Source organism: Sebastes umbrosus, chromosome 17 (assembly GCF_015220745.1).
Source record: "Sebastes umbrosus isolate fSebUmb1 chromosome 17, fSebUmb1.pri, whole genome shotgun sequence".
NCBI classification, from domain to species: domain Eukaryota; kingdom Metazoa; phylum Chordata; class Actinopteri; order Perciformes; family Sebastidae; genus Sebastes; species Sebastes umbrosus.
In genome coordinates, this window is record NC_051285.1 from 9,415,686 (window position 1) to 9,430,158 (window position 14,473).

A 14,473-nucleotide genomic window follows, 5' to 3' on the forward strand; every position below is an offset into this window, starting at 1 on the left:
GAACCCTAAGGCACTTACTCCCATGCCATATTTTCAGTGCACACTTAGAGTAACCTTATTTCACACTAGCACCTACACATACACTATGAAACACACTTACATGTAGCTCCCACCCACCCACGCACATGAATACCCACACCCAAACAACATTCATACATCCAGCAGTCAGTGCCCATCCTCCCTGTGTCAGAGTGGGTCTGCTGGAATCTAGAGCAGTGGATAAACAGAAGAGGAGCTGATCCCTCTGGGATTTGACCAGGAAGAAGCCAATCAAGCCTGTTGTCATTATCAAAAATAGCTTGTGTAGCGGATCAGCTGCGCATACGTACAGTACAGTACTCCGCACACACACACACACTGCATGATCTTTTACCTCAAAAGGAAGCTTTATAGTGATAGGGGGCTGAGATTTGAAGCTGCAGCCTGGTTTCGTTGGAGTTTTGGACACCAACCAACAGAAAACAAACAAACCTTCAAGGCCAAATTCCTGTTTGAGCATCGATGTACAAATGAGCAGTTAGTTATTCAATATGAGAAAGCACACTCAGCTCACACATTGCAATTGAGTGATTAGTGAGCTTTACGTCGGGAGGACCAGCTGTTAGAGCGCCAGGACTCAATCCCTCTCACAGCCCCTCCCCGCTGTCATATTGCATAGGGTTTTACAAATCCAGATCTATTGTTTTTTTATCCCTTCTTCTACTCCATCAGGCTGATCTCATACACCGTTCATAGCTATACCTATGAAAAGTCATGCACTGTAATTCGTATACCTCCCACAAAATCAATTTGTATGTAATCCACATTATGTGAAGGATGATTTTGTGCTTTAGGGATACCATAGCTTATAGCTTACTTAGAGTTTTATGGTTTACCAAAGAGGAGGAAAGTTATTCTGTATTTATTTCAGACCATAAAGAATGAATTTCTTAATACAATATGTAGTCAGGCCAGGCATCATACAACACTCTTTATCCGTAGACCTTCAACCTTGTTTTTCTCCATTCCATGTTTCCATGGTTATGTTCATGACGTTGGGCCTTCATGAATTGTACATCTCAAGATAGCTGCCATACGACGACTGATAGGGTTGTTTTGGGGATGAGCATCAGAACAATGTCATACTACTACAACAGAATTTAATTTAATAACTTTTTTATTGTAAATTTATTGTTGGGTGAAATAATTGCATTTGCAAAATAAGTTAAGTTTTGTGGAATTAATAACTGTAATCTAGTTTTATTTTGAGATTGGCCAGTATGCATTTTTGGAAGGGTTCCCATCAGCCAGAGGATTGTAACAGTTTGATAGTTGCTCAACCTGTAGAGGAGCATGTAATCCTTTAGCCTCCCAAATCCAGCCTAAATCTCCCAAGTTCAGTTTTTGTTTCAAGACTGTTGTCTGGAAAAAAAATAAAACACTGTAAGCTGTGTGTGAATAAGCCCAACAGCTGAAAGCTGGACCGGTCAGTGAATTATAAAGACTGTTTAACAACTGTTCAACTCTACTGTGGTGGACATTATTCTGCAAAAGTACTATTTATTTCAGAATCATAAACCTGTTTTGGTGAATAATTTAGGAAAACTCCATATGCAAATGTGGTACTGAACTAGCATGAGAATAACACAAATGATCATTTTGTTAGGCCTCCGCACCGGCGACAGCTGTGGCTGGAGGCATTATGTTTTCCCATTGTATGTCTGTCCATCTGTCCGTCAATCCGTACCATTTTCAGGAACGCCTTGAGGGAATTTCTTCAAATTTGGAACAAACGTCCACTTGGACTCAATTGGATGAACTGTTTGATTTTGGTGGTCAAAGGTTAAGGTCACTGTGACCTCACACAATACGTTTTTGGCCATAACTCAAGAATTCATTGGCTAATTATGACAAGATTTCACACAAATGTCTAGTAGGATAAAATCATAGACTGCATTTGTGCTATTTCTCTGGTATTGAGGTTGACACAATATTGTATATAGTTTTCTTTGGTTTATAAAAAGGAATGTCTCTCTCTCTCTCACTCTCTCTTGACTCTATACCTACAGGCAGCACGGTGTTCCTTGACCCATTTCCCACATGTACTCTCCCTTTCTCTCCGTACACATACTGTAGCTGATTTACAACTATTGGAGCAGGGAGCATGTGCTGAGTTCACACTGGTTTACTGTCAAGTTGATGAGGCATAGCGATAACCATGTGTCAATACACTGCAAGCCTCTTTTGTTTAATATGTTTTGTTTGCTTCCCACAACTGCATCAATCTTCATGGAACGGGTTGATTGAAATCACATCAAATCAAAAACAAAACATCATTGATTTCCTTTGTTGAGCTTAATTACTTGTGCTACTCATTGGTATTCTAGACAGTTATTTTTGCCGACATAATTCCCTCATGCACTGATCAACTCACAGCTGTGCAAATAAGACGCTAACATCAGGATTAATTTTTCATGTTTTCTTTGTAATGTATTGATATAAATTCCATTATACCATGTTGTCCTTTTATAAACAGAACCAGTTTCTACAGTATTAACATTCTTAGCACATACCATATGACGGTTTTATGGTACCCTGGGAAAAGCACAGCACCAGTTTCATTATTAATACCCTCATATTACATCGTGCAATATTCTCTTTAATGTAAATATTCCCCGTACAGATTATATATATATTTCCCTTTCCCCTCTCCAAGGTGGATGCAAGCAGTGTGCTGAAGAAGAGGATGAACTCCGCCCCAGGGTTTGACCGCCCTGCTAAAACATTTCCCAACCCACCTGTCAATGCCCAGGCCTTCCTGCAGCAGGGTTCAGCTGTACCGGCAAACAACGTTCTGACTGGCACCAGCATCATCGACAAATACTCCCGCATCCTCTTCCCACTTTCGTTTGGCGCCTTCAACCTGGTCTACTGGATCGTCTATCTCACCAAGGACACGATGGAGATGTCCAGGTGAGCAGATGGCGTGTTTGTTAAGAATAATTCCAGCAACTCCTCACTAAAAATAATTAGTTTAGGTAAATCTTCCATAACCTCAACCAGGCTACTGTATATCCTCAACATATCCACAACTGTCATACTTTTGTGTATATTAAAGGTACAGTGTGTAGGATTCGGTGACATCTAGTGGTGTGGTTGCAGATTGCAACCAGCTGAGTACCCCTCCGCTCACTCCTCCCTTTCCAAGACTGCTGTAACGTGAGCTGTCAAGCGCAAAACCGCGGTAACGCCATTCGCCTTGCTCTGAGGCCATCCTTACCATAATAACACTACTTTTACACTCTGTGGCTCACGTTACCGCAGTTTCAAAAGTGTGTCGGAGAACTACGGTGGCCTTCAGGTAATGTAAAAACGCGAAAGGCTCTCCCTAGAGCCAGTGTTTGGTTTGTCCTTTCTGGGCTACTGTAGAAACATGGCGGAGCAACATGACAGACTCTGTGAAGAGGACCTGATCCCCAAGGCCTATGGAAAGGAGGCTGGGTCACGGCGGTCATGGGATGGGCATTGCGATTGGCTCAATTTCGGCAAGTGCAGACCAGATTTTACTGCGCATGTGTTCTACCCCCAAGATATGACGCGTGACCCAGCCTCCTTTCCATAGGCCTTGCTGATCCCTATGTAGATATGGAACGCAGTAGGTAATAAGTGTATACTGTATATGATATTGCATTTTATACTTTGGGGCATAAAAGGGCACATACTGTATATCAGATTGCACATTGAGTCTATAATGTATGTGTTGCTTCTGAGCACATAATAATCCATTCCTTTTGTATGTATGTTTGCCAGCCTGCGAGATGATATATTATTCAGCAGCCACACAAAGCTCTTAGACATTCAGTTCTAATTATTTACCATATGGCTTTTCCAAATGTGTCAGCAGAGTCGAAGAGTTGGTCCCAGGCTTGATACAGTAGTAACGTTATAATTGCAATACAAGACCACCAGGCAACACTGGCAGGCTCTCTATTTGTCATTCAATGTTTTGCAATGTGTCTAGCACCGTGCAGTGCCAACGGGCTGCAGTTCTCATAGCCTGTAGGTGTCTGTGCTTTCCATACACAGTGGACTAAATGATGGCAAGAAAACTGAGTAGCATTAGTTTTCGTCTTCAACAGCCATTTGTCAGACATAGATTACACTAGCAGTATACAAGTAGTTAAGATAGTGATAAGAAAATACTATCAAACCCTAACCCTACTTCTCAGTGATGTAATGCAACTAAGTGCATTTACTCAAGTACTGTACTTAAGTACAACTTTGAGGTACTTGTGCTTTACTTGAGTATTTCCATTTTATGTTACTTTATGCTTCTACTCCACTACATCTCATAGGGAAATATTGTACTTTTTACTGCACTGAATTTATCTGACAGCTTTAGGTACTTTACAGATTTATATTGTGTATTAATAATCTGAATCAACTAGCAAATTATGATATATTATTGTAGATTAAGCTTGCCACATCATAACCAGCAATAAACCAGTATACATTAGTATACATTATTATTATTTTACTTTTGATACTTTAAGTATATTTTGATTTTAATACTTTTGTACTTTTACTCAAGTAAGATTTTGAATGCAGGATTTTTAGTTGTAACAGAGTATTTTTACACTGTGGTATTACTACTTTTACTTAAGTAAAGGTTCTGAGTACTTCTCCCACAACTGCTACTTCTAAATTCCTATCCACTGAGTGCAGCTGAATAATTTTAGTATAAAATATCTGTGGTATCTGGTGTACGGTTTTATTCAAAACACCATACAATACAAAGGTCAGCACTTGAAACAGCCAGCGAGCAAGACAGCTACTCTCATTGCCAAGGTGAATTGTGAAGGCTCAGAGGCACATTAATGTCATTTTCACAAGTGGTGTCATTCAAATGTGCGTGATAAACTGAGACATGTATATGATTCACAGTTGTAACTCGCAGCAGTCTTCATGGTGTTATTATTGCCAAAGCAATATGTCTGTCAACAGATGAAATCGCTGCTGCGGTGTTTTGATGACATCAAGAGATGTATGTTGCTCTCATACATCACCTCTATGGATCCTGTTAGGTTTGACACTTTGACAGAGTGCTGATGGTTATGATGGTTGAAGGAGAAAGCTCTATTTATGATGCATGTTGTGTGTGTGCGCAAGTTTATGTGTTTGATTTTTCCCAACCATATGCTCTAAACAGATGCGTATGCCTGGTTGTGCTTTTATGTGCACGCTATCGATGCGCTCCACCACTCCTAACTCCTGGGCTTTTCAGCTGTGTGGGTTCAGCTCCTTTCATTCCCTGCCTTGCTCTTTCTCTAAAAAGGGAATAGCCCTGAGGCCTGAGCTGAGACAAGTCAGATGACATGACAGTGTTGGCAGGCATCGGGATAGCTCCGTGTGACTAACCCTCTTAGTGACACTGTCTCTACTGTTTCTATTAATTGATAGGGACTGTAAGCGAGAAAGCAGATCCTGACCCACTTCATGTAGGAGAGCAGCAGAGTGGTGGCCTTCAGGCCGTGGGAAACAACGGGAATTAGAAATAAAGAAACAACACACAATGTATTTTGCATGCGTGTTTGTGTGCAAAACACAGGAATGCATTCAAGTGTATGACTGAACAAGTGCAGTGAGTGGGGGGGGAGTGATGAAAGAGAAGAGGAGGTGATACAACACTGTGCCTCAGGGCTGATAACTGTAAATCCCAGTGGTGTTTGAACTTGCAGCGGACCAGCCAGCGCAAAGAACAAGTACAACCACGGGTTGTCACTGTGATTGATTGTGGTTACATCATTCTCACTGGAAAAAATCAAGATGTCTAGCATGGACAAGAACTGTCGCTCACCGGCCTGGTCTCACTCTCAGGGCAACATATACTGATGCTTGGACAGTAGCCCCTCGGCGTCTTCATACCGATGCACAAGGCACCTTTTAGGCTTTCAACTAACTCCGATGTCAATCCGATCGGCATCATGAGCAGATGCTCAGAGCAACGGACGTAGTATTCAAGAGCAGTCCACTTAGGGAGGGATGGGTGGTAGATGGGTCAGACAATCAGGACTTTCGTGACGCTACATCACTGAGTCACATGACGTTATGTCCATAGCTTAAGTTACGTAACAGAAATACTTTTTTAACCCCAACCAAGTAGCTTTGTTGCCTAAACCTAACTGCGACGTCACAATTTTAACCACGTGTTACGTTATCCATGACCATTTCACAATGTTAACCACGTGTTACAACGTTATCCACAACCATTTCACAACGTTAACCAGGTATTACAACGTTAACCGCTACGTTTCACAACGTTAACCACGCGTTACAACCTTAACCGTTACCATTTCACAATGGTAACCACTCGTTACCACGTTAACCAGGACCGTTTCAAGTTGGCTGCGAGCATTTGACAACGTTAGCTATGTGTTAACCGTGACCGCCTCACAGTGTTAACCACGTGTTACAACAAAAACACGTGTGAACCCTCCGCGTCAAGATACTATGCAAAAGGGTTCTGCCACACAGCGAAATATGACGAGTAAGGATGAGGTCACGTTGCACACACAGTTTCTGCAGATGGTCGAATTTACAGTTGAGTTCATTTTAACTAACAAAATGGCAAGCCTACGAATTCAACAACTAAGGCTTGTTCTTTGTTGATATAATGATGATTTCTATATTAAATACAGTGTTGATAAAATTAGATATTAGTTTTTTACTTATTTTAAACAGGCCCATCACAAAATAAATAAATGTCAACCTTTACTGACCAGATAATACTGAAACTAGCCAGCATTCTTCCAGTCACATATAAACATAACTTACATTCATACAGAAGGTGTAACATACTGTGGTGGCATCTACAGTATCTGATCTCTGATCAATGCAACCTTTGAATGATTCGTATGGATGAGAGAGCAGTGATCTGCGTGGGTGAGGGAGTTACTGATGAGCAGAAACTGCATCAGGTGCATTACCAAAGCACTCTTGACTGGAGTACGGCATGCCCTGATTTGCATGTAGCCCGGTAAAATGAGATCTAGCTAATGGAGATGAATTTAAGTGAGTGAGTATAAACTAGAGTTAAGATTGCAATAACACACATTTATTTGAGCTGAACTGTGAGTATATGTGCAAAGCTTTTGTAGACACTAGCTCTGGTGAAAATGAAAGCATTCCTTGCTCAGGGATCTGGGTGAATCACAGTCGTACAATGCTTCGCACTTCCATAATTAACACTTTCCATAGCTATTTTTACGCAGCACCACCCACATTAGCGACCCCTTGATTCTGAGTTAGATCCACCTTGATTCAAATATCACCTCCATTAAATGAAAGCGGGCAGGTCTTTTCACTCCAGTGAAATAAATACACAGCTCCAGTGGCCCCCAACTGAAAGCACACAGCAGGTGCACACAACGGACCTCTTTCTCTCTTTGTAGCTTTGCTTTTATTATAGAAGGCCCTCCTGCAAAGATGAGCTGGACCAGAAGAAAAGAGTATCTGTTTGTGCAAGTGTGTGTGCAGGTGGATTCGTGTGTGTGCACTTCTGTGAGGATACAAGTGTATAAATGTGCCGTGGCAGCAGTGCCTACCGACTGGAGGCTATTTTAATGAATAGCGCCATTCAGGGGGAGACATGAAGGAAACAAATTTGCTGAAAACACTTCCTCCCGTGAAGGGCCCCAGCTGGTTGGCTGACTGGTTGCAGGCTGGCTGGCTGACTGGTGTATGTGTGTAAGAGTGGGTACAGCAGGCGATAAGCCTTGCCCCTCTTTATTGCCCATCAGAGTGCCAGGCTTGAAAAACAACTCCCCCATTGTTGCTCATAAATCAAAACCACTAAATGCTGTTTCCAACTCAATTCCTATTTTCGACTGCGGGGCAGTAGCCATAACTTTGGTGTAATGATCATTCAATTACAGGCCACTCAGACAGCGAGCGAAGAAGACCGATATAAACAGCGATCCCCTATCTATCATGTTTCTCTCCGCGGCCTCGTGGGAATTGCTACATCCGCCTTTGTCACCCTAGTTTGTGTGTGTTTGCATTTTGTCACACATCTACCTGTGTTTACATGGACGTCTGTGTGTCCACTCGAGCGTAGAAACGTGAACATTTACAATTCCTTATAAGATAAATTGTTATCACATGCTGCTTTCCCTTCACATATCCATGCATTCTCTCTCTTCTACCATCCCTCACACTCAATTATTTTCTCTATTTCTCACTTTATCTCGGTGTCACTCTCCTACACACACACTCTCCCTCTTTATGCTACCCCCTCTCTGCCTCTATACTCCCCCATCTCTCTCTCTCTCTCCCTCCCATGGTGAACTGCCTGTACTCTGCTTCCTCTTTGATAAGACAGGACAGCCCAGGCTAAGCAGAGTGGTGTCCCTCTTCCTCATCTACTCAGCATTAATCATCCAGTCATTTCAGAGCAAAGAGGTATCTTGTCTCCATAAAGCTGTGCACATAATGCGTCTCGTCTGTCAGTCTTCTTTACCGACTGTGTAGATGCATGTCGGCCATACAGTTCCTTTGTCAAATACAGTTAATGCAGCAGTGCAGCCTCGTCTAAAGAGAAACGGTCCCATCAACAAAAGGTCACAAGTTCAGTTACTGCAAGAACCAATATGAGTCTGTCAGCAGTTGGATGACCTGTCAGTGTACTCTAGAGCAAGACACTGAACACTGCTCGCTCACACGGGATGCAATTATGAGTTATTACTTTCTAGTGAGGCCTTTTCTTACATAAAAGTATTAGTTAGCCTGTCAATAGTTAAGATTGCATAGAATGCACAAATACAAACTAACAGTATTCTACAGTGGCCACAGAAATGGCGTGTTTGATTGGCTGGCGAGCATGTTTTAAAATTGTTAAATTGTTGCAGACAGCAGTTGGTAAAATAAGTACATATGGTAAGATAAACTAAACTGCAGATAATGATTTTATTTTTTGTTTCAAAATGTGTTACTTGTTAACTCTCAGCGGTGACGAGATCTAACCACGCATGACGCCAGTGTGACTATAGACAAAAGGTTAAAGCCGGTATGGCCGCGCGTACGTGTTAGTTTCTCTCATAGACTGTATATAAGAAGTGAAACGTAGTGACTGTGACCTCACCCTTGTGGACTGCAGTTTTGAAGCCCTCGAGTTCGTCATTTTGTCCGTCGGCATATTTGATTTTGGTCGTCACCATCTTGATTTTTTGCAACCAGAAGTGACGCGAGAGGCTGGTGCTACAGCAAGTAAACTGAATGCTGATTAAGACATTTTTTGGTGACCAAAAAGGTTACACACTGTGAAAGGGTTAAAGTTCTAAGATGAAAACATAGACAATTCCCAGAGTGGACAACGCCGTGGTAGCGACCTGTCAATCACAAGGTAGCCACGCCCCAAAGCACACCCTGCTTTATGGTCTATTTGACTCTAAATGAGACCATCATTTACTAAATGAATATCATGCTGTATTGAAAAAGACTTGAAAGTAGATTGAGACCATAAAGTCAGATTTACAATGTTTACTGAGGTAATAAATCAAGTGGGAAGTAGGCTCATTTTCTAATAGACTTCTATACAATCAGACTTCTTTTTGCAACCAGAGGAGTTGCCCCCTGCTGGCTATTAGAAAGAATGCAAGTTTAAGGCACTTCAGCATTGGCTTGTATTGCATTATCGCTGTGAAGCAGCATCAATCTGAAAGGATCAAAATAAGATGGTCAAATACATCAATTCCAATTGAGCTTTTGCTTCTCAGAGAATACTGGAAGAAATAGTAACATGGTAAAAAATGTTTTTAGTTTGTGTGTCCAGATGCCCTCAGACTTTTTGCAGACTGGATGAGTTGTTTTCTGTGTTTTGTGTTTTTCCTCCTGCGTTCCTGTACTGCCTTTCTCTCCTTTGCACATCTACACACCTGCTCTGAATCAGCCTCAGTATTTCTCCCAGCCAATCAGCTCCCTCCCGTTCTCCTGCCCAATCACCTATTTCCCCTCGCCTGAGCTTCTCCGCCCATCTCCCCAGCTGCACTTCATCCTCTCGTCAGATCACTTTGTATTTAAGTCCTGCTTTTTTAGTTCAGTCTTTGCTGGATCCTTGATCTTGTTATGAGATGTTCAATTTTGCCATGCCTGCACTAAACCCTAACCTGAAAATGATTTCTCATATTCCTGTTGACTGTAGTCTCCAGCATGCCACCACCTGCTCCACCTTTCATGACAAACCTCTTCCCTCTCTTATTTGTTTGCACTGGTTGTTTTTTGAGACTTTCATAGGCATATTCTCGGCATATTACCCCCTCCCTCGGCTCCATTTATTATTTTTATTTACCTACGTAATTTAGCATATGGCCAGGCGACCTCTTATTTACCTGAAAGATTCACACCATCCCACAGTCACTCATAGCTATACACATACAAATACACATTTGCATACTGCAAACAATTTAGAAGTTTTCATTGTTTAATTCAATTGAATTTGGCCCCATGTTTGCCCTTTAAAAGACATGGACACGGTATCTTTTCTATCCCAAAATGCCTCCTCGCCTACCTACCTACCGACCAACACAGAAAGTTGGCTCTTTTTTTGCCAGCAGCCATGTAAGTTCTCTGGCTGAAAATGCCTCTCAGTGCTGTCAAAAGTGTCTCCTGCTTTAACACATTAGGCGGAGGAGGTGGAGGTGTGAACTACCTGGCAGAGGTTCCTAGACGAGTTTCACAAGGTCTTTTTTGAACAACATTGGCAGCGAGGGACTGGATAAATTCAAATTTTAAATTCAGCCTGGAATGGATGCCAGCCTTCACAGCGAGACTGAACGGGAGCGTGTTGTTACATCACACCAATGCGCCTCGTGCGGGCAGATGTGGACGCATGTGAAATGGAGTAGGTGTGTGTGGAGGTGTATGCATATATATGTATGTTTGAATATGATTAAAAAAAATCCATAATTTGAAAAAGAAAACCTTTATCCACTCTAGGCAGCGTACCAGGGTGCCCCTCTTTCTCTCTCTGTCTCTCTTTAACACACAAAGATGCAATTTTCCCACTAATTCTACCTTTATTTCTCTTCTTTCTGTCTTACAGGGACACCGTTTGAGCCAAGTCTTCCTGGGAATCACACACACTTTCATTCACCTGCACGGGCACACACACACACACACATACACAATAAATAGATGACAGATGCTTGCCAAGCACTCTTTTATGCCGCCTCAGTGCATTGTATTTCTTTTTAAGTACTCCCCTGGAAAGTGAGTGTTTTGAGAGCAGATGTACCAGCTCCTTTTGCCAACTTGACCCGGGAGCTCACAGCCTGTGGGCCTCAGGCTCTGGAACCATTTCAAGCAGGTATTACATCTCTCTCTGTCTCTTTCATATCTTTATTTCTCTTCCCCAATATTTAAAAAAAAAAGTTATGACACTATTTCAATGTCCGTCCTGTATCCCCTTCCCGAGTGGATGAGGCAAGATGCAACGGCTAAGTTAGCTAGGCTGCAGAATCAGAGGCAGAACCAATTTCTTGTATGTACTCCGACTGTTCTCATAAACCGTTCGTAGCTATACCTACAAAAAGTAAATGCATTGCAATTCGTATACATCCCATGAAATCAATTCGTATATAATCCACCTAATTGTGAACGAGGAAGTATAAAGAGCGGAGAACGCCACATAGGCATGTGTCAGTGTGGATGGGTGGGTCCAAAAACACCAGACCTTTGCCCAAGAGACCGGTGTCAACGTTGATCTATTTGACACGTAATTTATGTACTTAAATTGCACCACATCCCAAATATTTTTTTAAACCTAAACCACAATCTTTTCCTAAACCTAACTAAGTTGTTTTTGTCATGTATTTTTTGTGCATAAGTTACACCATTTCCGTTGTCACGTAACCACTTCTAGTGTGGCATGACTTAACTACGATCTTTCCTAAACCTAACTAATTAGTTTTCTTGCCTAAACCTAACAAAATGATTTCCTGTGAATACGGAAGTTTATTTTGAAAAGACTGGAGCGGAAGTCCTGGACATTCGTAGGAAAACGCACAAAAAATGAGGAATAACTTTTCGTAAGATGCCATGAACAGTTGTATGAGGATACGTTGATGTATTTATTTATGTATGCGTGCAACATGCATGCAGTTCCACACACAATAGTGATTTTGCCCTACCATTTTATTTAGAACACACTTGAGGGAATAAGTGTACCTTTTGTCCTGACTGGATCCAGTGCGACTGACTGAACTCCCAGCTCTTCTTTACACTCTTCATCCCCCCCCCCCCACAACACTCACTCTATTTTTTGGTTCATTGGCTTAATTTCCCTCCACTGATGGAGTACAGAGGATGTGTGAATCTTCAAAGGGTCTTTATGGTGTGTTCCACAGATACATTGGCCTGAGAATTGAGCATTCACTGTCACATGCATATGCGGATGGAGAAACGTGCACATATTGAGAAAAAAAATACAGATGCTAAAACATGCACACATGGCACTCACTTTATGCTTTCCATGGTTTCCACAATGACAGAGAGTCTATGTCCTGAATTTCCGCTGGACACAAAATAAACTTTGAAATATCAGTGCATGATTAAATGACTATCATAAAATAACTTGTTACGGCTCAAAACTGTAATCTATCTGGTATAATTTTTTTTTTTTAAATCACAGAAACACACACTACCTTTCTACAGGAAGAAGAGAGAAGGACACGTGTTGGTGAAACAAATGTTCAAGTTTAAGTATGCCAGATGTTTCATGTATCCATTTCGGCTGCAAAATGTACGACATGCAAAACTCTTTAGTGCAACAACAAATGTAAACTCAATGGATGGAAAGTCTGAGGGGAAAAAAGAAAGAGTTAACCCTCTACTGCACATACAGCGTCTCATGCAGTAACCTGTATCCTGGCAACAACCGATCTTTCCCAGGAGAAGATTTAGGCCTTCATACGCTAACATTATCATTTTCCTTTTTATTGTTTCTATTTATTGTAGCGGTTTTAATTGAAGTTAAAGGATTCCTATACTGGTTGCCAATTATTTCTTGAGACGACAGCTCTTGTTTCTGGTTTTCATTAAAAGAAGCAGCAAAAAATAGACACCTAAACCTATCATCATCAATTATACGAAATGCCAAAACAGATTCATTAATAATCCACTTTTATGGATTTGCATATGATTATGCGCAGTTTCTAATTAAGTGGAGATTGTAACACGTTAAAGCCATGCGGCGTCTAAATATAAGCTGATGTGTGTTTGCTTCCTCATGACATCCATCATCCGTGAGGGTGTTCTCATTAGAGGTGTCTCTTATTAACACAGGCACCTTGTGAAGTGGAAAGAACCTGCATACGGTGCCAAAGGATTATCGAAAACTGTACACTTCTTTCAGGTGTTTAGTGGATATTTTGAGGAAAAATCCACACAAACTTTATGTTAAAAAAGCTGTACAATTGGTGTAAAGTGTGTAGGGCCCCATATATATATATATATATATATATATATATATATATATAGAAGTTATTGGACAAGAAGCAACATGATTTCCTGATTCTTTAATATTGTGTTATGATTTTTTTCTTTTTATTCTGTTTATACTTATTCTGTTTACTCTCTTTATTTGTTGTTGATTATGTGTATTTCTCATGGGCACTTTGATTTGTGAACAGACCAGCATGGTAGAGCTCAGTTCAACAACACGGATAGAATCAATAAATAATGCATGATTAACATCATAAACATAGCTTTTATAAAATACAAATATGCAATGCAATACAAAATGCAATATACATAGACTCTGGTTGGACCTCCAAGGTTGGGATCCATTGCTTAATACCATATTGTGAGGTCTTTCGTGAACTGGTTGCAAACAAGCAACTCTATCGCGAGACAAGAACATCAATATCGGACAATTCTGCAACACCTCGGATCACATGCAGTGCCAAGGATTTTAAATGGTTGCATGGCAACTATGGTGTGACTGAAGTAGGGTTTGGGTCGGGCTACTAAAACATCAAAAAGGCAAACTTTTGACAGGACGCAAACAATCTGATGTGCTAGGTTTGGACTCATGGGTGTGCTTTAAATCTTTGGTGAGCTGTCACTGAAATGGCGTGAAACTATGGCCTGGTGTCAAAGGATTTTTTTCATTTTAAGGCCTGTTCCTGCATGTTTTTTTTTCTTTCACATGTACACCAGAGGACTAAAAGAGCAGTGGTGTCAGACTGTATGAACCGTCTTTGTATCCTCCCTCTTTCTCTACTTCATCCATCACCCTCCTCCCCTCTGTCTTTGAGTCAGAGGCTGATGAGTCGGGGCATTTCAGCCCCTTTTGCCCTGTATGTCAGGCTCCATTGTGGGAGAACTTGACTGCCAGTGAACTCGGACTGCTACAAAACTGCTGGCTCAACCCCAACGGAGCCCCGGAACACCGACGACCTCCCACCTCCAGCAGCGTTTTCTGCAAAATAAACTTCAG

At 41.4% G+C, this 14,473-nt stretch overlaps 1 protein-coding gene across 1 annotated transcript in view; it reads left to right on the plus strand.

The window, feature by feature from the left end:
* Positions 1 to 11,557, plus strand: part of gabra6b (gamma-aminobutyric acid type A receptor subunit alpha6b) — a 28,690-nt gene extending 17,133 nt beyond the window's left edge. The window contains exons 9-10 of the mRNA XM_037747807.1: positions 2,696 to 2,952; positions 11,078 to 11,557. Of these exons, the coding sequence (XP_037603735.1) occupies positions 2,696 to 2,952; positions 11,078 to 11,090 (270 nt within the window). The 3' untranslated portion in view covers positions 11,091 to 11,557. The remainder of the gene's footprint in view (positions 1 to 2,695; positions 2,953 to 11,077) is intronic.
* The last annotated feature ends 2,916 nt before the right edge of the window (positions 11,558 to 14,473 follow it).